Source organism: Vespula pensylvanica, chromosome 8, assembly GCF_014466175.1.
Source record: "Vespula pensylvanica isolate Volc-1 chromosome 8, ASM1446617v1, whole genome shotgun sequence".
NCBI lineage: Eukaryota > Metazoa > Arthropoda > Insecta > Hymenoptera > Vespidae > Vespula > Vespula pensylvanica.
Genome location: NC_057692.1, coordinates 8,456,546 through 8,479,609, shown reverse-complemented (window position 1 = coordinate 8,479,609; position 23,064 = coordinate 8,456,546). Strand labels below are relative to the sequence as shown.

The 23,064-nt window shown below is 28.8% G+C and overlaps 6 protein-coding genes across 11 annotated transcripts; 3 read left to right on the top strand and 3 right to left on the bottom strand.

The window, feature by feature from the left end:
- Positions 1 to 32: 32 nt before the first annotated feature.
- On the top strand, positions 33 to 3,807 carry LOC122631361 (serine/threonine-protein phosphatase 4 regulatory subunit 2). Its single transcript, XM_043816975.1, has 2 exons — positions 33 to 1,105; positions 1,208 to 3,807. Exons 1-2 carry the CDS (start codon positions 217 to 219, stop codon positions 2,272 to 2,274), a joined length of 1,956 nt encoding a protein of 651 aa, XP_043672910.1. The 5' UTR covers positions 33 to 216; the 3' UTR covers positions 2,275 to 3,807.
- A 257-nt stretch (positions 3,808 to 4,064) lies between these two features.
- LOC122631363 (ATP-binding cassette sub-family B member 10, mitochondrial) lies at positions 4,065 to 6,792 on the bottom strand. Its single transcript, XM_043816976.1, has 3 exons — positions 5,840 to 6,792; positions 4,559 to 5,667; positions 4,065 to 4,474 (listed from the first exon to the last, which is right to left on the bottom strand). Exons 1-3 carry the CDS (start codon positions 6,429 to 6,431, stop codon positions 4,214 to 4,216), a joined length of 1,962 nt encoding a protein of 653 aa, XP_043672911.1. The 5' UTR covers positions 6,432 to 6,792; the 3' UTR covers positions 4,065 to 4,213.
- A 703-nt stretch (positions 6,793 to 7,495) lies between these two features.
- On the bottom strand, positions 7,496 to 12,111 carry LOC122630901 (transmembrane protein 184B). Of its 4 annotated transcripts, none has more exons than XM_043815943.1 (6): positions 11,360 to 12,111; positions 10,994 to 11,193; positions 10,333 to 10,927; positions 10,009 to 10,250; positions 9,849 to 9,933; positions 7,496 to 8,418 (listed from the first exon to the last, which is right to left on the bottom strand). In XM_043815943.1, the coding sequence occupies exons 2-6, from the start codon at positions 11,183 to 11,185 to the stop codon at positions 8,243 to 8,245; spliced, it is 1,290 nt and encodes a 429-aa protein (XP_043671878.1). In that variant the 5' UTR covers positions 11,186 to 11,193; positions 11,360 to 12,111; the 3' UTR covers positions 7,496 to 8,242. The 4 variants fall into 4 exon arrangements, with proteins under 4 accessions (XP_043671878.1, XP_043671879.1, XP_043671880.1 ...); XM_043815944.1 differs by having other exon boundaries at positions 11,486 to 12,111; XM_043815945.1 differs by having other exon boundaries at positions 11,877 to 12,111.
- Positions 12,112 to 12,241: 130 nt separating this feature from the next.
- On the top strand, positions 12,242 to 14,820 carry LOC122630903 (syntaxin-8). The gene is made up of 5 exons (XM_043815947.1): positions 12,242 to 12,828; positions 12,953 to 13,147; positions 13,247 to 13,488; positions 13,568 to 13,660; positions 13,735 to 14,820. Exons 1-5 carry the CDS (start codon positions 12,794 to 12,796, stop codon positions 13,893 to 13,895), a joined length of 726 nt encoding a protein of 241 aa, XP_043671882.1. The 5' UTR covers positions 12,242 to 12,793; the 3' UTR covers positions 13,896 to 14,820.
- On the bottom strand, positions 14,401 to 17,736 carry LOC122630899 (probable cytosolic oligopeptidase A). The gene is made up of 11 exons (XM_043815939.1): positions 17,510 to 17,736; positions 17,190 to 17,350; positions 16,601 to 16,986; positions 16,390 to 16,546; positions 16,076 to 16,312; positions 15,867 to 15,993; positions 15,381 to 15,765; positions 15,188 to 15,300; positions 14,958 to 15,125; positions 14,742 to 14,873; positions 14,401 to 14,658 (listed from the first exon to the last, which is right to left on the bottom strand). Exons 1-11 carry the CDS (start codon positions 17,593 to 17,595, stop codon positions 14,436 to 14,438), a joined length of 2,175 nt encoding a protein of 724 aa, XP_043671874.1. The 5' UTR covers positions 17,596 to 17,736; the 3' UTR covers positions 14,401 to 14,435.
- A 149-nt stretch (positions 17,737 to 17,885) lies between these two features.
- Positions 17,886 to 20,995, top strand: LOC122630900 (RCC1 and BTB domain-containing protein 1-like). Of its 3 annotated transcripts, none has more exons than XM_043815940.1 (10): positions 17,886 to 18,487; positions 18,657 to 18,859; positions 18,929 to 19,087; positions 19,228 to 19,489; positions 19,584 to 19,711; positions 19,790 to 20,059; positions 20,146 to 20,270; positions 20,340 to 20,437; positions 20,512 to 20,642; positions 20,722 to 20,995. In XM_043815940.1, the coding sequence occupies exons 1-10, from the start codon at positions 18,400 to 18,402 to the stop codon at positions 20,860 to 20,862; spliced, it is 1,605 nt and encodes a 534-aa protein (XP_043671875.1). In that variant the 5' UTR covers positions 17,886 to 18,399; the 3' UTR covers positions 20,863 to 20,995. The 3 variants fall into 3 exon arrangements, with proteins under 3 accessions (XP_043671875.1, XP_043671877.1, XP_043671876.1); XM_043815942.1 differs by having other exon boundaries at positions 17,887 to 18,325; XM_043815941.1 differs by having other exon boundaries at positions 17,887 to 18,366.
- The last annotated feature ends 2,069 nt before the right edge of the window (positions 20,996 to 23,064 follow it).

Sequence of the window (23,064 nt, the reverse complement as noted above, 5' to 3'; positions counted from 1 at the left end):
GGAGATGCTAGTAATATTATATCGTTAGTAAGTTGGTATTCCTGTAACTACTCCGTCCTCCCCTTCATTGTTGCTGTTTTGCACCCGGTGTGTTTGCGTTTTTCGTTGTTTCTCGTAAGAAGTTTCACAGAAGGTTTTCGGAAGTAACTCACGCAAATCCTTGATTTCGATTGTTGGTTGAACGGAGGAGGTGGAGGGGTGTTGTAGGCGAGGAAGATGGAAAATTTGGAGGATGTATTACAAGCTCTCGACGAATTTCAGAAAATGCGACCAACTGAGATACCGCGAGAATTGGAAGATTATCTTTGTTGGGTTGCCAAAACAGGTGATCCGGTTTATCAGTGGTCAATGATAAAAACACTTTTCAGAGAAAAACTTACTCGCGTAATGACAGATTTCTACGAGAGCTGCCCGACTTTGGAACTTGCACCTTGTCCTAATGTTGAACACTTTAATTATGACACAATGAAAAGCAATCTTCTGGAACGACTAGAATCGTTTGCTAATGCACCATTTACTGTTCAACGGATCTGTGAGCTGCTAACTGCACCACGGAAAGAATATAATCGCGTAGACAAATTCATGCGTGCAATTGAGAAGAACATATTAGTAGTATCAACGAGAGAACCTGGCCCAATAGCGCGACGTAGTGAAAATGGAGACAGTATGGTCAATGGCTCTGTAGATGAAGCTGCACCTGTAACACAACCATCACAAGATGTTGAAATGGAATATTGGGAAAAAGATTGTACTTCTACAGTAACCATTAGTGTACACACTGTGGAAAATGAAACACCTTTATTACATACCGTTATTCCATCTGCGACAGTAGTAAAAAGTGTATTTGGTACGGATGAGAATCAAGAAAAAGATGGTTTATCCTCATCCAGATCAGAGGGTGCAGTGTCTAATTTCATTGAAACTTCCTCAGAATTTTCATCTGTTACTAATCTAACCTCCCAAGTTCAGCCACAGGATTCGACAACCGCTCCAGGTATGCAAAACTTATCTACAATAACTCCTGAAGCATCAGGTATTGTCAATGATGTACCGGAGGCTATTATGAACGAAGACACAAGTTCACAACCAAGTTTAGATTTGGAAGGTGAGGATAGTGATGTCACAGATTCTACAAAAAAATTACAAACAACTTTTCAAGCTAAGGACTTTTCATTGGGTGACTCGAAAATACCCAAATTTTGTTTAGATGATCCTAAGGTGAAAGAAAAAATAGACAGTGATACATTGGTCATGAATGCGGAAGATGAACCAGCAAATTCTGTGACAACAACTGAAGAATTAAAATCAAGCTCAGAATTGAAGACAATTATAACTACTGATAATACTATACTTCCAAGCACAGCAGAAGAAAATATTTTAAAAACAGATATGGATAAAGTGGATGAAAAATTAAATTCAGAATCTGATATTCCGGATGTACAAGAAAATGTTCAAGGAAATATACAAAGCATAGATGGTAGAAGAGTATTAACCTTAGAAAATAAAAGTATTGAAAATTCTTGTTCCATGACTAATTCAGAAGAGATAAGATGTACACCTTTAAAATCTTATGAATTGGAGACAGATGTTGTAGCCTCGTCCGAAGAATGTACAAGTACTACATTATTAACAAGCAATGCTATGGTTTCAGGAATATTACAAAATATGGAAGATTCTAAAGAGATCTCAATGGATATTTCTAATAATGAAACTTTAGATATAGAACATGTAAAACAAAATGTTGAAGCTAAGGAATTAACGACGGAAGATGTAAAACCTGTGATAGAAGATCCAGATTCGAAAGGCAGTGATGTCACAGAGAATATTAATAATTCTAATTCTGACAAAAGTGGTGTTACAATAGTGGAAGCTTTAGAAGATGAAAGCAAAGTTATGAAATCCATAGTACCTGATCCAATTCCTATAATAGAAGAACCTAAAGATCCTGAACCTAATATAAGAAAAGTAGACGATATATCAGCACCTTTGGAAATAATAGAAGAAGTGAAAAATGATGCATTAAATACTAATTGTCAATCAACAATTAAGGAAAAATTAATTTCTATTAAGAATCATGATTTAGGAGACATTGAAGGTAATAAGACAAAAAGTACTTGTAAAATAAAAGAAAATGACTCTTTGGTAGTAGATAGTACTGTGTGTAAAAATGAATGTGGTTCAATGGAATTGATGGATGTAGACGATGATGAATCATTATCAATGTTTCAAGGTGAACCAATGGAACAGGAAACAATAGAGCTAGCTAAAAGTTAATGTAGACTGTATAAAATAAATATTGGTTTTTTTCACAAATCATTTCTATTTTAACTACAACCATTAAAGCAGAAATTTATGCGAAAAATAAACATGCGCACGAAAAAAAGATATCTTTATAGTATCCTTAGTAATAGTATTATTTCTGATCTATTATTACTTCTCAAAAAATTCTGTTAAACTTTCTAACAGTATATTATTTTTCAATACTTTATTTTTGAATATATCTATTAAACATATTTGCTGCTTTATTAATTGTAATTGTGATATATTTGATTACATTCTGATATTTATGCAAGAGTGTATAAAAATTGATTTGGAAAGTTTTGAAAATAACAAAACACTGCCTTTTCCTAAAACATTATAATATTAAAAGTTTGTTTTATGATCAGGGATTGATACATATTTCAATGCACTTTGTAAAAATTTCAATGTAGATTTATATAAATACTGTTGATATGTATTTGCTTAGGTTAGAGTCGTATTTCTTTCTAATATGTATGACTATCGTAATACAAAAGTAAAGACTTATTAATAGTTCCAGTTTATAATAAAGTTGCAGAAAACCAATATGTACGATTATTTATATGAGCCGATTGTGATTAAGTCATACAATTAGTTGAAAATATGACTGTAGCCTTTATAAGATCTTTTTAATACAAGCCTTGATCGTAAAGCCGGCTTCAAGGTTGTCTTATACAGAGAAAGACATAGAACTTTTCAAAATAATGATATTTGAAAGTGTTTAATTCACATTATTTTGGAAAGCTATCCAACAATTCCATTGTAAGACGGACTTTGGCAAAAGTTGACTGAGATACAAATATTTGAATTATAACAACTGTAGTTGATGATCAGAGTGGATTCCAATATGACTTTAGATTATCATCAATGAATGAATGTCTCTATTATGCGTGTTTGCTACAAGATAAAAAATATAGCAAGGACAAGCATTATTTCTTGTAACTAGAAAGATAGCATTGCTCTCTCCATGCCTTGCTATGCTTTTTATAAAGGAAAGATGGGTTAAAATATTCATGTAAGAATATAGCTAACTTTGAAAGTATATATATATAAGTTCAGTACATATATACTGATGTAACCAAATATGTTTGAATGACATATGTATACTGAACTTTGACTGGAAACAAGAGGTAATAAAAAATAACAAGATGATAAATTATACAGTAATTATATCGTACTATGGCATATTAATTTAAAGGTTATATAGAGTAATATTATTATAAGAACATGAATAACTTAAATTAGCTGTGTATATTGTTTTATAGCAAAATACATGAGGATTATTACCAAAATGGAATTATTTATAACATCTGCCTTATAGATTAAAGACATATTAAAACCAGTCTATGTTTTTATCAAAATGACTTCAACCATATTGTTCTGTATAATACTACAACAGCAAATTTTCAACTACATGCATTATATTTAAGGCTTGGGTACCATCAACAATTTTAGACATATAGATTATTGTACGTAAGAAAACATAATACATGGTATTATACATCTTTACATTGATCTCATAATTCATTCTTACATCCCTCTCCTAAAACTAACTTTTAAAAAAACATAAAATATGTATCACTTTATTATATTACAGTATTTTGTGCTTTATTGTTAATGGTTATTATTATGTAAAATATAAGTCATTCAATATTTTTATAGGAAGTTTATATTATTTAACATCCAATGTGGATAAAAGTAAATAACATATATTTTTCTGAGATTCATGCTTGCTTCTAAATAAAAATAAACAAACACCCATCATCTAATTTATAAATGTATATATTTGTTTATTATTATTATCATTTTTATTCTGAGACAACTAAATAATAATATACTAAGTATACACAAATGTACACTATGTGCAAAAAATGATTTAAAATCTGATAAAAATGTTGATCTATTTTAATTTAATTTATGTGAAAGCTTGATGTTTCACCAAGTTCTTAAAATGACCTTGATCCAAACTCATTAAATTGTTATATGTTCCTGTCTCTACAACTTTTCCTTGATCTATCACTACAATTTTATCAGCATTTTTTATTGTACTGAGTCTATGAGCTATAGTGAGTACTGTTTTTCCATGAGTAGCACGTTCTAATGCTTTTTGAACAAAATGTTCACTTTCAGCATCTAATGCACTAGTTGCTTCATCCAAAATTAAAATTGTTGGTTTCTGAACGAATATATAAAAAATATCATGTTAGATTATATATAACATATTCATATATAAATTTAAGATAGTTTAAAATGCTTATACCTTCACTAAAGCTCTTGCAATAGCAATTCTTTGTCTTTGACCTCCACTAAGTGTAATGCCTTTTTCTCCAACGATAGTATTTAAACCGTCCTTCATTTTCTGTGTAAATTCTAAGACGTGTGCTTCTTTTGCAATTTCTTCTATTTCACGTTCTATTACATTTTCTGTACCGTACACAATATTTTCTTTTATAGTACCACTAAAGAGAATTGGTTCCTGAGGAACTACACCAATCTGTGATTTTACCCAAATTGGATCGAGCTCTCTGATATTATAATTATCCAATAATATTCTTCCTTTAGACGGATCATAAAGTCTTAATAATAACATAGCTACTGTAGATTTTCCAGAGCCAGATGAGCCAACAATAGCTGTTATTGAATGTTTTGGTATATGTAAATTAAAATCGCAAAGGATAAGCGAATTTTCCCTTGTAGGATAAAAGAAGTTTACATTTTGAAACACAATATCACCCGTCAATTTGTTCTCCAATATTTTACCACCTTGAATAGGTATTTTTGGTTTTCTGTCAATTAATTCAAATAAACGTGAACTTGCACCCAAAGCTTTGTTCAATTCACTGTAAAATGAAGATAATCCATTCATTGATATTCCTACATATGCCGCATACAATAAAAAAGCACTTAAATCTCCAATTGTAATAGTTGAATCAGATACCATAACTCCACCATAATAAAGAACAGATAATACAATTACATTTCCAGATAAACCTGTTATACCAAAAAATATGCCTCTATATAAACTTTCTTTATAACATAATTTAAGAACATCTTGCAATTTAGAACTATATCTTTTAACTTCTTGAGCTTCTTGTGCATAAGCTTTAACAACTCTTATGTTACTAATTCTTTCTTCTGCCTCTGTATTTAATACTGCCAAACTATCTTGTACATTTCTTGAGATTTTCTTTAAGAAACGTCCATAAATAATAGCTGTACCAGCAACAATAGGTACCACTGACAAACCAACAATAGCTAATGGTGGAGATACATAGAACATCATTGATATTCCACTTGTTGTCATAATTAAAGATCTTAAGCCATCTGATACATTACTAGTAATTGCAGAACTTACTAATTGAGCATCTCCTATAAATAACATAATAATATCAATATAAACTAATATATTATGTTATAATTGAAAATAATAAAATATCTTAATTAACGTGTGTTTTCTATTTGCCTATATTATATTATATTAAAATATATATTTAAAGAAAAAGATAAATGATAAAAAATAGCATATATGTATAAAATTTACCAGTTAATCTTCCTACAAGTTCTCCTGTACTTTTTATATCAAACATTGCCGTCTCTTGACTGAGGATGGCTGTGTATGCTTTTCTCCTTAAAGAGTACGTAATTTTGTGGCCTGTGGTTGACATTAGATAAACACGACAAAAATTACTAAAAGCACCAATAATAAATACCCCCAGTAACACTAAATATAATTGATTTAATTTTTCTGTCATTTTTTCTATATTCACATTATAAATGGTATCAATTACTTTTCCTAGGCAAAAAGGAACTGCCATTGTTACAGTAGATGATACTATTAAAAAAGCAATGGCACTAAATAACCTCCATTTTTCAGGTGTCGCTAAAATAATCAATTTTTTAAGATCTGATTCTTTTTTTGTTTTTAATATCTCTTTTGTAGGAATATCTCGAACATTTGTTTTTAAAACTTTCGTTGTTTGACATCGTAAACCAGTTAAAGTACATGTTTTTTTTGATACACTTTTCGATGAGGTACAAATCGTATGTAAATATTTTTGCCATGTAGGAGTATAAAAATATGTAGATTTACGATGAATAATATTAGTTGCAAGAAATTTACAAAGAATGGTCATCTCTCTGAATTTATCTTGAAAACTTAGGCGACGTAATTTCACATACAGTCATTTATAATAAGAATTTTAAGATTTATTCGAAAACTAAATAACCTCAAAGTTAATTTCTATTTCCGCTATATTTTTTGACTTCGTTTCTATATATTTTTACGTAAACATTCATTTTACATGTAACGTATGAGTATGAATGTTAATGTGAATATTAAGAAGGTATTTTTTTGTTGTTGAGTTACTCAATGATAAGATATTATTCTAATCAATTGATCAGCTGTTCTAGCACGTGATGAGTAAAAATACGCATTTTATTTAAAGAATATTTCAATTAATTATTATTTAACAATAACTGATAACAATCAATAGCAAATAATAAATAAAATAAAAATTACGTAAACTATAATACGAATTATTTTAAAGAAAGGCGATAAAAATATTCTTATTAAATAACTATATTGCATTGATATTAAACTAACATTATATATTTAATACTTTTCTAATTATAGACAGATACAGAATAATATATTCACAGGTACATTACATTCACTTTTACTATAGCTTAAGTTGATTAAAAAATAATACATATTTCATACAATTTTCAATATTTGTTCATATTTCTTTGCAAAATTAAAGTGTAATTAAATCAGACATTTCTACAGAAATATATTATACTCATTTATCTAGTAATTATCTACATATGATTATAAATTTGAATTCAATTTGTTAATAATTTATAATTTAATTATAAAAAATATATGTATAACATAAAATTTTACAATATTATATTAATAGATATTTCTTACAAAAAAGATTTAAAGTTTTATTTTGAACAAATTGCAATGAAATATTTTTAAAATGTGAATAATATATTTTAATCTTCTGTTATTAAATACTAGAAATTGTAAATATATATTTACAATAATAAGGAGAATATAAAGTTCTATACACATAAAACAGATACTTATATTTATTTATATCCGAGATATTTATCAATTATTGTATCTCCCTTTTGTGATCGTTATTTGAACGTTTCTTTTACTTGCAATAATTATCTTGAAGGAAAACTTTGAATTATTTTATGTTATATTAAATATAATTTATGTTAACAATATATACATTTATTAGTTCTTTAATCTAGGACGCAAAAGTTTTTGTGATTTACATTTATATATAATTATAAGTACCTTTAATAAATTTTATACTTTGCTTATTATCGCGTCATGTGAATATTTCTTAACAAAATATTGCAGTTTTGATAAAGGATTATATCAATGTGGAAATGCTTAAATAATTCTGATCTTCTCAGAAAAATACTGATAAATTATAGAAAAGTAACATAACAACGCGAGTGTCTATTTAAAGTTAAGTACTATACAGGTAGTCTTTATGAATTAAATTTTATCCTAAAATAAAGTTTGTTGTAGCTTTACAAAGTAGCCACATTTATAGATAACTGTTTTAATCATGTCAGCATATTAAAATAAATATCTTCTATACTATGTTTATATGGTATAACATAATACATGTATTAACATGAATGTAATGGTATGGAACTATTAGAATACGGTGCATATATACACCGTATGATTTTTTTCTATCTTTCAGTATTTTCTCATGAGCAAGTCATATTCCTATCTAATGATGTACAATTAAAAGAATGTATTTAATCACTGTAAGCAGATTCTTAGTTAGTAATAATTCCATATTACTATAATAACATAAATTTATATATATATATATATATATATATATATATATATATAATTTAATATATGTCATCTGTGTAAGCTCTGCATTTAATCAATTACTTTCCATATTTATTGAAATTCATCATCGCTACTCAATAACATAGTTTTTTCATTATAATTTTGTGAGATAGTTGCAACTCGTTGATGAGAAGTATTACGTCTCTGTGGTGGTGGTACTGGCATATTTTGTGGATCATCAGGATCAAAGCTGGATACTCGCATACCACGTTGCCCCTTCGGTCCTCCTATTTGTTACATTATGTTACATATCATCACAGACAAAATCATGCCTGCTTGAATGACATATTTAAGTAAAGTATTTAGTGTAAATTAACAATTATTAATTACAATTATAATAAACACCAAACAGTTCGTTTAAATTCTTAAATTATTTTATAGCTAAATTTAATTTATAAATTTTAGTAGAGAAAAATTTGTAGAAATAATGATATATTTATTTGCAAGAACATCATGCAGATTGTTGCAAGACAAATCGATAATTTCAAGCCACTACATTTATAAAGAACATATGACGGAGTAAAAATATAAAAATAATACATTCAAATAGACGAAATTGTATGTTTGCATGCTGAATAAACTTGCACCCATGTTTTCATGCTATATCATCATCTTATATCATCTATATTTTATTATTCTAGCTTTGAATTCAATTTTCATGTTATTGAAAAAAAAAATACATCAACTGTTATGTATATTTTTCATTTATTTAAAAGCAACATATATAAGTACACCATTTTTCTAAGTGCTTTTGTGTTAAGTGCTTAAGTTCTATTTTACAGAAGAAATTGTTAATCATGAAATCAATGAATCATGCCTATCTATGTATGTTGACAATGTTTTGACACAACTAACAATATTCTAAGCAGAGAGAGCTGACCTTTAATTCTGTAAATAGATTTTCATTTAAATCATTAAATAAATATGTAGTATTAATATAGAAAAAGTTTTGTTATATTATATATAATGTTCAATCTTCATTTAAACTTGCATAAAGCCCAATGTCCAATTTCTTGTAATTAAAAAAATGATGGCTCACTGTGTCATAGTTTTTCATACGGCAAGTTGGTATTAACGTCTGAAAAATAGCAAATAAAGTGCCATCAACAAAGCTGAATCTAAAACATTAGCGCAAATCAAAAGAAGCTGGAACTAGTGATTTTTTTATTAGCAAAATAGCATAGCATACTTAATTCCCATTTTTTCCAATGAATGTTAGTTAGATATTTTATTTACATACAATATCGTTTGATATGTTTGAATGATTTTGTAACATTCAATGTTTAAATCAAATTGCAATTATGGATAAGATTCAAGTTTTATATAAAAACTGAAGTTAAATTAATGTGATGACTGCATTATTTAAGCTATATAATATTGATAATAACTCATTGCATTTAGCAGGAACACATCTTTCATTCTAACATTCACATCCATCTTATGTCATATATAACTATATAATTTATATATAATTATATTGAATATAAATTTATACAAAATTAACAACATAGATAAATTATGGAACATGATTTCAGATTAATCACTACATCATGCTATAAAAAATCAAGGCAGTTCACATTGATAATGTTGCTTAATTAGTTGAAAATATTATTTAAATAACACATAGTGCAATCATCTTTAATAAAATATGACGTACCAGAGCTGTACTGCGTATACTGTTGATATTGTGGATGAAAGTTGTGGATGGCATCAGTCATTATGTCTTTTGGATTCATAGTTTCCTAAACAATTTATTTGACATATTGTTATGATAAAACTAATTTTCAAGACCTATATAATATAGTACTGTTACATACTTTCAAACTGCTACTAATACTTTGCATTGTCACACTTCTTCCTCTAGAGTCAGTAACACAACCAGCTGAATATACTTGATATGGAAATGCATAGCGCAATGCAATAGCAGCAAACAACATTTCAATGCAAATTAGAAAATTTTGATAACCAGCAGAAACTGTACCAGCGCTTGTTGATTGACCTAAGCTATCTATTACTGGTGAAATTACATTCGCTTTTTCAAGAATGGCCAATAACACTCCTGGAAATGAGATAACAGATAATAATTAACGCAATATTGATTGTAAAAAAATATTAATAAAGAAAAGCTAAGAAAAAATTACCTTGCCAAAATGACAAAAAAATGACACTTTTGACGGTACAAAATTTTAAAACTGGTTCAAACGGAGTGAGCAGTTCTCTTGTTGCAAAGTAAAAAAGAAAAAGTCCATAAAGAGCAAGAGATACACTGATATTATAAATCACTGTTATATAAATATAACCACCATCTGGAGACCAATCTCCATCTCTATAATGGCCAAATGCTTGAAGAAATATAATGACGAAAGCCATTACAGGCTTGACCAAGCAGAATTGTAAAGTTGCTTGTTTACAAAATCTCAAGAAACCAATAGTATAAGTCTTTCCAACTAGGCAGCATGTTCCATACAAGCAATTGGAACGTATTGGTTTTCCCCTTATTTCAGACATAATGTTCCCTTCACCACCCAGGTACTCGTAGCATAAGGACAGAAAGTTATATATAACAAATGCTTCGTAACAGTCTCGTACAGTAAAGAAATAAACATAGTAGCTTTCGCTATTGAAAAATAATAGGGACACCCAAGAATAAGTAGCATAAATCGGTACAATGAATAGTATTCTGACTATCCATCGTTGTTCCGTGGGATTGGTATACCATCTTAAATGCTGATAAATCTAAAAGGATCGAAATATTGTAAGATCGTCGTATAATCGATTTATCTTTTGACATTGAAAACATACCTGTTGGCAAGTTAAAAAAAGAGCTAACCAGACAAAAGCACCGGCTATGCCCTGAGCAGCTCGAGTCTGCAAGAAAATAGGTGTCGCTTCCTTGTCAACGATATTTTCGAAATTCTTAGTGGCATCGGTCATCGTATCGTCAATCATCGAGACCGCGACCGTTGATGCCTCCGTTCCGAATGTACTACTCATAGTATGATCTGGGGACGATCGATTTCATACATGTATGTCACATTTCAAGCACGTATTGTTTTCGAAGAGAAAAATGATCGTCAATCGTTTAACGATTTAAAAAACGTGTGCATCGGCTATGTATGTAATAGAGAAAGAAAAAAGAGAAAGGAAAACAATGAGAAAATTCTGTATTTTCGCATAAGCGAGAGAGTTCAGATATCTCTCTCCGACGGAGTCGAGCGTTAAAAATCAATATTTAGAACAATACTAAAATAACGATACTTCATTTCTGCGCTCATTTTCGTTTTAAGGACGCACCCGTGCTCCATTTGTAGATCGTTCTTCCAAAATCGTAGCATACGCGCACAACCCGGATCTAGATTTTTTCTGTCTGTTCTCTCTTCGCACTTGCGTCAGGATCTCCCCTTTACGCGACCAATGCGTGCTGACCCGTCTCAGCGAGATCAAGTTTCTCAAGATTCCCCACTTCGAATTATCTTTTTCGGACCACCACACATATAACGAACGCGATGGATAGTTTCTATATTGCCTTGTGTGACCTTCCGAGAAATACGGTCTGCTCTCTCTTTCTCTTTCTCTCTCTCTCTCTCTCTCTCTCTCTCTCTCTCGCACGCGCGACAAATAATATGAGAAAATCTTTTTTTTGCGTTCTACCGATCCTTCTTACTTTTTCCTTATGTTTTTTTACCTTTCGACGAAAAATATCACCGAGTTTCATAGCAACGCGACATGTTCGACACCTGTCTTCTTTTCCTCCCGTTTCTCACTTATTCGCGTTCATTCAATCGTTCTCGGTTTACACGGGTAAATTACTTTTCTCGATATGTGACAACAGTGAAAATACAACTGAGTACAATTTTCTGCTCGCGGATGAGATTACGCGCATGTACTCTTTCGTTTTTGCTTTTCTCTCTTTCTTTCCCCTTCTCTCTCTCTCTCTCTCTCTCTCTCTCTCTCTCTCTCTCTACAGTGATCATCTGTTTGTTTCTTTTTTGCACTATATCTAAATCTTTTCTCTCTTTCCTACTTTTGCCAACGTATGCGCGCGCATACTTGCATGAACCTTCTTCTGACCGCTTTTAATCGCGACCAATCATAGTATAAGACGCTTGCGCGGTATATGATATAACGTTTTATTCGGCTTAATGCAATGAATCGCCCATGATTAGAAAATTACTTTAGATATCGTTCGATTGATATCTTTTTTTTACATTCAAAGATATATATTTCGTGATATTACGATATTAACAAGATAAGGAGGAGTTCTATAAAAAAAGACGTTGTAGGTAAAAGGATTTGAAATTGAATCGATATATTAGACTACTATTAAGGTACAACGGGAACGTGTGTAAATAATGTGAAAGCATAACATTCTATATACATTGTACATTTTACTACGTGTACCACGTTGTGTGGGGGATGACTTGCTTGGATGGATCAAGGCTATTCGTCATGATATATATCAACGTGATTTTCTTCTTGTTAGATGTTCACTAGATCATTTGATCACCTTGGACATTTAATTTATGGTTATGATGGAGATATCGATGTATATTTATGTATCATCATAATTTTAGCTTATTTGTATTGTAGAAATCTTTAAGGATGGCACTCATTTATATAGAAGACAATGATCCTTGGTATGATGTTCATTAATTACAATGCTTTGTCTCTCTTTTTCTTTACTTTATCCTTTAATAAAGATTTTTCAGTTTGTAGTTTTCGTATTTTACGATAAAGTACTTTTATTTTATTCTCAATTAGGCTTACAGAATATGAAGCATGCGAGAAGTTGTTCCGTGAAATTATGGAACAACTCACTATGCGTGAGCGAGAATCAGAAACGTCTCAAGCATATGCAAGTTTGTCTGCAAATATACGTTTACGTATAAAACAGTATAATAGAGAGATTTATCAACTTAAAACTAAAGTTGAAGAAGCCTCCAAATCCAGAACTATGTATCCTTTTGATTTGTTATTGCACTTGTCACATATTTGTTATTACATATTTTACAAAGCAATATAAAGATATATTCCTTAAGATACAAGGATATATAGAACCATTGAAGAAGCAGAACGTAGAACAAGACAGATTGAACTATTACAAAGTAAAGATATCCAATTACAAAAGCTTTATGACTCTAGAACAAAATCTTTATTATCCAACCGAAACAATTTATTAAAATCGGGAACATCTGCATTTGCTGATATGGGAACAACATCGTGGGCCATAGATGATGATGATGATAAACCTATAGATGTGCAAAATTTTAAAAATTACCAGGAACAAGTCTTACAAGGTATTGACTTATTTAATGAATTTTTTTATGCTATTACATATCTGTAGATGATATAATATTAATTGCTTTTGTTTATCAGAACAAGACAAAGGGTTAGAAGAATTGTGCAAAGTAATAGAACGTCAAAAAGAAATAGGACAAACTATTAGCAACACAGTAGATCAGCATAATGGTAATAAAAAGTATTTATATTGAATAATTCAATAATTCACTTTATATCTATTAATGTATTTTTTATTGATATAGAAATAATCGATGACTTGGCTGATCACATGGATATGACTGATCAATCTTTAATTAATAGAACACGTCAAGTAGAAAACATTAGTTACAAAGATCGTACTTGTGGTTATTGGATAATCATTATTTTACTTTTCATTAGTATTGTAGTAGTTGCCTTATTGTAAGTTTAATGAAAATTCTGTTTCTTAAAGGAGAGTTGATGTAAATACAACATATATATGTATATGTGCATATGTGTATATATACATTTAATAGTATTATCACGCATATATATAAAAAGGACTAATATCTCTTGTCCCAAGCTATATTATCACATATATGGTACTTACTGTTAATTTATTAATCCAAATTCAGAATATCCTGCTTTTAGCATTTTATATTTATTATATATTATATTATATATACTAATTAAATTTATATTGCTTGCCTTTGAATTTGACACTAGTTTTTTTTTGTTTTATGAATTTTTACGTTTCAGGATGTGATGAATTTCAATTTATTATTCTTTTTTTTAAGTTTATGTATATAGTTTTTAGTTCTTTTATTTTCTTATATTCTCTTATATTCTAAAACATGTTTAATTATGTATCTTAATTTTATTTTTAAGAAGGAATAATGTACAGTGATATTTATGTATAACATAGTATATGGAAAATCTAGAAATTTATATTCAGGAAAAAGTTTTGTAATTTTATAATTTTTTATTATTCAGTTTTATATAATTTCAGACTATTTAACAATGCTTGGGGATTTGGATTCCTTCCTCTGAATTTTTTAAAAATTTCATTAGTTGGACAAGTACTATTTAAAGATAAAAATGTTTCTTGGAATTTTTTGCAAACTTCCTCATGACTAGTTTTGTCTTCAAGAGGTATTTCTTGAAATGCACTATATATATCTGCTGCAATCATTTTTGACCAAAGATGACTGTAGAGAAGAAAAATAGATATTATATGTCACATATAATAATTTCGAATAGGAAGTCAAAAAGAAAAAGATTATCGACCTACCTATAATGATTTGTAGCCAAACGCATAGAAAAAATGGATTTAAAAGAATAAATAAATACATTGTTTATTTCCATTGGTATTACGAAGTGTTCTTTCCAAAGTCTATCCATAATAGCTGTCCAAGATTCTTCACTAAACATTTGTTTAAATTTCATTAAGCATTTTTATTTTCAGTAAACTTATAACACACACACAGACACACATGATACATTTTACCTTGAATATATTTCCAAGTCAAGTCGTGAGAAAAGAAGATCTGTACATAAATTATATCCTGCTAATTGTAGTCTTGAATTTTTTACGAATTCAACTGCTTCTGCTGGTAAAGTTTCTTTTGTTTCATAATGTTCAGAAATCTTTTGTAAAGTCAATGGTTCATACAACCTATTGTAAAATAATTTCAATATTAGAAAATGCACATTCGTGTATATAAACATTAAACATACCAATTCTCAAGAAAAAAATCATAAATGTAAGCTGCATCCCATTCTACGTAAGATAGTCCAGAAATATCTGGATAATCGGTTGTAGCTGTCATATGATACAATGCATGACCAAACTAAATGTTAAACATATAATGTGAAAGAATGTTTTATGTGAAACAATAATTTTTTTATGGTTAAATATAATTTATTTTACCTGTTGAAATACCGCCCGCACATTTTCAAGTGAAAGTAACGAAGGTTTTTCATCCTTTGGACGTTGAAAATTAAATATTAAAGAACACATTGGTTTTGTGTCCAAACGTTTACTTCTGTTTTTTATTATTACCATATTTCCAGAATTTTGACTACCATGAGATTTCTCTTCACCCCTTACATAGGGATCTAAATAAAAACTTGCTATTGGTTCTGTACTTGATACATTACTATTAAATACATCATAAAAAGAAACGTCCTTGTGCCAAATGTCTACTTTTTTATTCTCAACAATTTCTATACCAAAATTTACTTTAAGTAAATCAAATAATCCATTTAGTACCTTTGGTAGTGGAAAGTAATTTTTCAATGATTCTTTTTTAAATCTGTAACATTTATAATTTTATAATTTTATAATTTACTATTTATCGTAATTTATAAATTCATATACGTATGCATGTATGTATGAAATGTTTTATTATATTACTTATAAATATCGTCGTGAAATTGTCTATTCCAATAGTGAACATCCCATGGCTTGAGGGAACCTTCCAATCCTCTTTCATTTCCAAATTCAGTCAATTTCTGTATTTCGAATTCCTGAGCATTACGAGCTAGTACAATATATTGGTTATTACAGTTTGATGTTAGAAAAAAAGATAAAAAATAAAAGATGAAAAATTAAAAAACTCTTACCACTTTCTAACAAGATGTTAAATGTATCGTATACTTCTTCCAAACTACTAGCCATTTTTGTTATCATACTCATATGAGCATAAGTTTTATATTTGAATAAATTTGCTTGTTGCTTACGCATGTAATAAATTTCTCTTAATATAGTATTTGTTTGGAACATTTTATCATCGGAGGGAGATAATAACGTAGCATTCGCTTTCCACATTTTCCAACGTAAAATTCGGCTAGAGCAATATTCTAAACAAATGATTTCAATTACAAGTGCTAAATAATAATTTAAAAGCAATATTTGGAAAAATATAAAACTTATCTACCTAAGAATAATTTAAGAATGTGCGGTTGTAGAGTGATAGTCCAAGGACCTATATGAGGCTGTTCAGGATTTGCTGCTGCAGCTTCTAATAATTCCTTGGGAAAGTCTTTTATGCCATCTTCATTTTGTATTGTATAAGAACATTGTTTTGTTGCACTCTACAAGATAATAATTTTATTATCATTTTTATTATGCTTCGTTAAAATACTGACCTCATATTTTTTTATAAAATCTATTTCTTGTTGATATAAAATACGATAACTATTTGTAAGCCATTCCTTCTTTTTTTTAGATAGTTCCAATCCATTTAATTTTCCTTCCATTATGTATTTTTCTAATATTCTTTCTTGTTGACTTGTTAATTGGATATTTTTATTTTCTTTAGTACGTTTACAAGCTTCATAAATTGGTAAGCTACTAAATTTAGCTTCTATTGCTTTCAAAGCACGTAGATTGATACCAATAAATGATTTGGTAGGTATTAAAGTTTGATTTCCATAATATAATGTTTGTGCTATACCCCATGTTATTCCCAAAGGAACGTACGTTTCTTCCAAGGGGAATAAGATGTCGTTAAATACATTTACATCTTTCTTATCTGCAAAATTTTTACAAATTCTATAACACATTAGTATACGTATCCTGTTTATTTGAATAAGTAGATGTAACATTATTATTATTGACGATCAACTTATTAAATAACAAAATAACTGACTGTTATGTTATTATCTCTACAAAATTGATAAAATATAACTATTTTACGAATGAAAATAAACAAGCATAAATCATTTGTCTACTAACCTTGTAATTCTGCTTCTATTTTTCGTATTTGATTATCGCATTCTATAGTTTGTTTTCGAATCGCTGTTATACATTTTTCAATGGTAATATTGTTGAATTCTGGTGTCTTATCCTCTTTTAATAAATTTTGTTGTGGATATTCTTCGCCTATTTCTGGAAGACTATTTTCAAAGATCAAGAAAGTAGTCAAAGAATCTTTTTTTTTTTTTTTTAGAGAACTTTATAAGTGAAAAATAGAGAAATTTTAAATAATAAACAGCAATAGATGAAAATAAAGTATCTTTAACCTCATAAAAACGATTTCAATGTAGTTGACTTACAGTACTATGTATCCATTACGTTTTGGTATTTTATGTGCATTACTTCTTGATAAAATAAATCTCTTAACACAAAATGACAAAACCATTTCGCACAATATTTATTATAAATTCTTATATTTTATTAATACATTGTGAGATTAAAAAATACAAATATTGACGAGAAATGATTTGGCTTATTCGTGGCTTGTACAAAAGTTAGTAATTTATTTCTTATACGACATGTACACGGTAGATGTTCTCTAGCATTATTTGAATAATTCGAACCAACCAAAGTTTAAGATAGTTCAAGACCAATCAAAGTAACTAATTTAGATATTAAAGATGTAAACAAAAAAGAACATAAATCTTATTTAATTTTAATTGTCTCTCTTTTCTAATGGCAAATGATACGAATGCATAATTGATGGACAAATACATAAATGGGGAAAGAAATGTCGATTATATTTCTCAATAAAATGTTTAAATTGTGGATCGAGATACGTTATCGAAATCACCAGAAACTCTTTTTAATAATTTGAAATACTTTTTATATTCATTTTTTATTACATTTAATTGCGTCACCATATCATTTATGCATGCTAATTCTTTCTTAATGATATATGTAATATTAATCTAAAAACACGAATATTTTCATTCATTTTTGTTTAAAGAAAAATTTAGTTCCTGATTCGAAATTTTATCTGAAATCTATTTTCGTATTTTATCTTTCATATATGATCGAGGAATTATCTATAGTAAAGAATTTTCAGATCTCATTGTATCTTGTTACTCAAGGGTTTACCGATGTTTTCGCGATGAGCCACGGCGAAGGTTAAAGCGTTTACAGAGTGAAATTATTTTGAAGTATAAACAAAGAGGTTAATTTATTAAAAAAAATTACAACATATAAAATGTCTTCCTCCGATTTAAAGAATTGGCCAATTTTTAGCTTATTAGAACCTAAATTCATTGCCAGTATTCAAATGGCCGTAGTATATGGTAATTCTTTTTTTGACAGCTTTATGACAACTCCTTTGTTTCATGAATTCTCCTATATTTTATCATATTTGTTATTAATCTTCATTTACGTGATATAATTACTTTGCTGCTTTCCTACTAATATAATTGATGATTAGTTTGGGTATTTAAAAAAAGATTTCTCTTGCAGGTAATTTAGGTAATGAAGCTTTAATTGTAACAAAGGATGGTATGGTATATGGTTTAGGGTGCAACATTACTGGTTGTCTTGGAACAGGAGATGCCCATAGTACTCTTCATCCTAAAAAAGTAGAAGCCCTTTGTGAAAAGGGTGTAAAAACTTTTGCTTATGGCAGTGGTCCTCATGTATTGGCACTTACAAATAAAGGAGAGGTACTTATACTAATATATTGATAAAATCAATGTTTAATATATATCATAATTGTTTGTAATATTTCAAAGGTATATTCTTGGGGACATAATGGCTTCTGTGAATTGGGTAATGGATCATCAAATCATGGATTGGCTCCAACTCATGTAGGAATGCCTTTGAGCGAAAAAGTTGTGATAGACATTGCTTGTGGAAGTCATCATTCTCTTGCTCTTACGGATGAAGGAGAGGTAACAGAGAAACAAAAGTATATCTCGTAATCGAATAATCGTCTTAAAGAAAGGAAGTATGCATTATGATATAACATTATATGATATAAGCAAAGAATTTAGTGCTGCAAAAAATCAATTGATTGTTTACATATGTGCAGGTTTATGCGTGGGGACAAAACAATTGTGGACAAGTAGGTAGTGGCATCAGTTCTAATCAAAGTGCACCACGAAAAATTAATTCCGCTTTAACTGGTAAAAAAGTTGTGTCTATCACTTGTGGACAGACTTATAGTATGGCAGTTACAAATAGCGGTGAAATTTATGGCTGGGGTCATAATGGGGTTGGGCAATTAGGAAATGGAAGCTATACCAATCAATTGAATCCATGTAAAGTTACAAGTTTAGTAGGAATAGTTATAGGTAAATATATTACATTAGTACTATATCCTGTAATAAAAAATTTCGTCACTACTACTATATCTTGCAATATAGAAGTTCCTCTTAATGATTTTAGAAAAAGTTGCTTGCGGTTATGCACATACACTAGCATTAAGTGACGAAGGTGTTCTTTATGTTTGGGGGAGTAATAGTTACGGTCAATTAGGCCTTGGTAATAAAACAAATGCTTGTGTTCCTATGAAGGTAAAATTATGATTGTCTAACTTAAGTGAATGTAATATACAAGGAGATATTATTTTTAACTAATTTTTTATTCAAAAGTTATCTGTACCAGAAATGGGACGAGTATCTGATATAGCAGCATTGCATTATAATCATATAAGTGTTGCAATTGGAGAAGGACATAGAGTATTCATGTGGGGTCAATGTCGTGGACAAAGCATTACAGTACCAACACCTACCCCATTAGCACATTTGCATGATGCTTTGGCCTGTTATGCATCTCCAAGCGTAATGCATCGCCCACTATTTCTTTATGCAGCAGAAGAGATGAGTATTGTGGATTGTTTGAGACAGGCGTTTGATGATTCTGTATGTTTATTCTTTATACATTCTTTTTTATATTTATATGCATATATCAATAAATTCTAAATTGATTAATATTGATACTATTGTAGACAACAAGTGACTTGACGATACAAGTGCAGGGTAAACCTATTCATGTTCATAAGGCTGTGTTAAAAATACGATGTCAGTATTTTAGGACGATGTTTCAAGAATGTTGGACAGAAAATAATCAGAGGTATTTTGTAACAATGAATTTTTTTTTATAAATTTTCATTTAATCACATTACCATGTATTGCTTTGCAGCGTTATTCAACATGATCAGTTTTCTCATGACGTTTATAAGTCATTTTTGAAATATCTGTATACAGATGAAGTTGATCTTCCTCCTGAAAATGCATTAGGTAAATATTTCACGTGATCATTTAAATATATCTACGTAATTTATGCATATTTTTTAATTCATTGTTGTTTTCAGAATTATTAGACTTAGCAAATGTATATTGTGAAACGCAATTGAAAAGACGATGTGTTCAAATAATTAAACAGGGAATCACTGTTTTAAATGTGGCTTTCTTATATAGCACAGCGATCGAATACAATGCTCAAGTAAGTCCGTGTATACAAATTTTATGCGTGATTATGCCATTCGCTTATTAATCTTAAAAATGTTTTGTTTTATCTTTAGGAGTTAGAAGAGTTTTGCTTTAAATTTGCTTTAAATCATATGACTGCTGTAATACAGACGCCTAATTTTGCTAAATTGGACGAAACGACAGTGAAAACATTTATAATTAAAGCTGCCCAAGCAGGAGCTTTTAAAACATGAATTTTGTGATATGAATGATCTTGTCATTAAAATAGTATAAGATTCAGTATAACACGTTGACATAAGGTAATGATCCTTGCAATAGCCTTTTTATACGAAAGCAGGGAATCGTAATCAGACCAAATAATTATTTTCTGAAAAAAATGTGATCCGCTTATTTTATTAATTAAAACTATGGTAAGAAAAATGCATAATTCGATGGATGATAGTCGAAAATGATTAACGACGTTTAACAAATTTTTTTTAATCTTGGAAACTGTGATTGGTAATAATGTGTCCATTAGTGAAATTTTTGTAGTTGCCATTAATTAGTATTGCATTTATGAAATGCAAGACTATTACATTAAATATATATATATATATATATATATATATATATATATATATATATATATATATATTAGAAGACTACTATATAAACATATATGTACTTCTACACACATATATATCATATATCATATTATATATTATCATATATATACATACGTATATATATAGTATATGATATATGATTAAGTTATGTATATGTATTTTTGTATGATATTCTTCCTTGAGAATGATAGATATTGATCAATTTTAATTACAATAGATTTATTCGGTATCTAGCATTTAAAATTTACAATTAAAAATATAAATAAATATGCCTTTGCGATTTTAATTCTTTAATTTTCATCTTTGAAAGTATATAATAGTACGTTAAAAAAAAAGAAGTAAGAATAAATAATCAGACTGTTAGAGTTAAGGTAGATAGATAGTTAAATACTTTTATAATTTAACTTAATATCGTTATTAAAATATATTCTTTTTGTTTGTTTCTTTTTTAATTTATATAGAACTATATACGATGATAATTAATTTTAGATGACGTTATTACAAAAATAATATCAATTAAATCTTTTAAATAATCGATAATAGTAGGGTAAAATTAAAGTTTGATTACACAATGTGATAGCGTTGTACACGCACATTGTAATTTATTCGAATTATGTAAAATCCCTTGAATGTGATTAATGTAATTAATGATTTCGTTGAGTATTAATTATATAATAATTTTGTTTGCTCAGATTTTTTATAGAAGACCGAGGAATCATATTAATTTGATCATTCCGATTGTGATGCATTTACAATAGGTTTATATGAAAGCACGTTTAAATAAGCAACAAACACTCGAATTATATAAATTGTAGCGCAACACACTAATGTGATTTATCAATTCGTTTATCGATTACACATACTGAATTTTCTTATTTTATATTTTTTTCCTATATGTCATAAGAATAAATATTTTTAATGAAACAGTGTTATTTTATAGCAAAAAATTTTAAGAAGGGTTCCACAAAAAAAGTGTAAATAACTATCGTCCGAGGATTCATGGAATTTGTTGCGTTATTCGTATAGTATTTTTATTACGATAATTCTTAATATATACAAGCAATCAATTTTGTTTATAAAATACGTACGTATCTAATAATTAATAATGAAAAAAAAATAATAATCATACATAATTTTTATTAGGAGCGAGAGTATTAGAAATAATAAAATGACTTGGTACAAGATCGATGAACAATGTTAAAGCGTGAATTTATCTTACGTCCATTCCTTGTATATTTTGATATTGTTACATTGATTATTTACATTGAAATCTTTTTCTTGAGTATAGTAATTGAAGCAGAGCTTAATTTATTCGTCCGCTTATTTATTATTTTTTCTTTAATATATGTATATATATATATATATATATATATATATATATTTATACGAAGTATGATAAACGAGTCGATCGTCCTCTTTTTGCAGTAGGCATGAACGATTTTCGGAGCGATCGATTCGAAATTGGATTCCAAAGTTTTGATACATCGACGAAACATGCTGAAATCGACTGCATCCATTCTCTTATTTCTCACTAAGTATACGCGAGAATAATAATACTACTACTGTTACTATTACTACTATTACCACTACTACTATTATTACTGCTATTATTACTACTACTACTATTACTATTGCTACTACTATTACTACTACTACTATTACTATTGCTACTATTACTACTACTACTATTACTATTGCTACTATTACTACTACCACTATTACTATTGCTACTACTATTACTACTACTACTACTACTACTATTTAACTACTATTATTACCACTACTACTACTGCTACTACTACTACTACTACTACTACTACTACTACTACT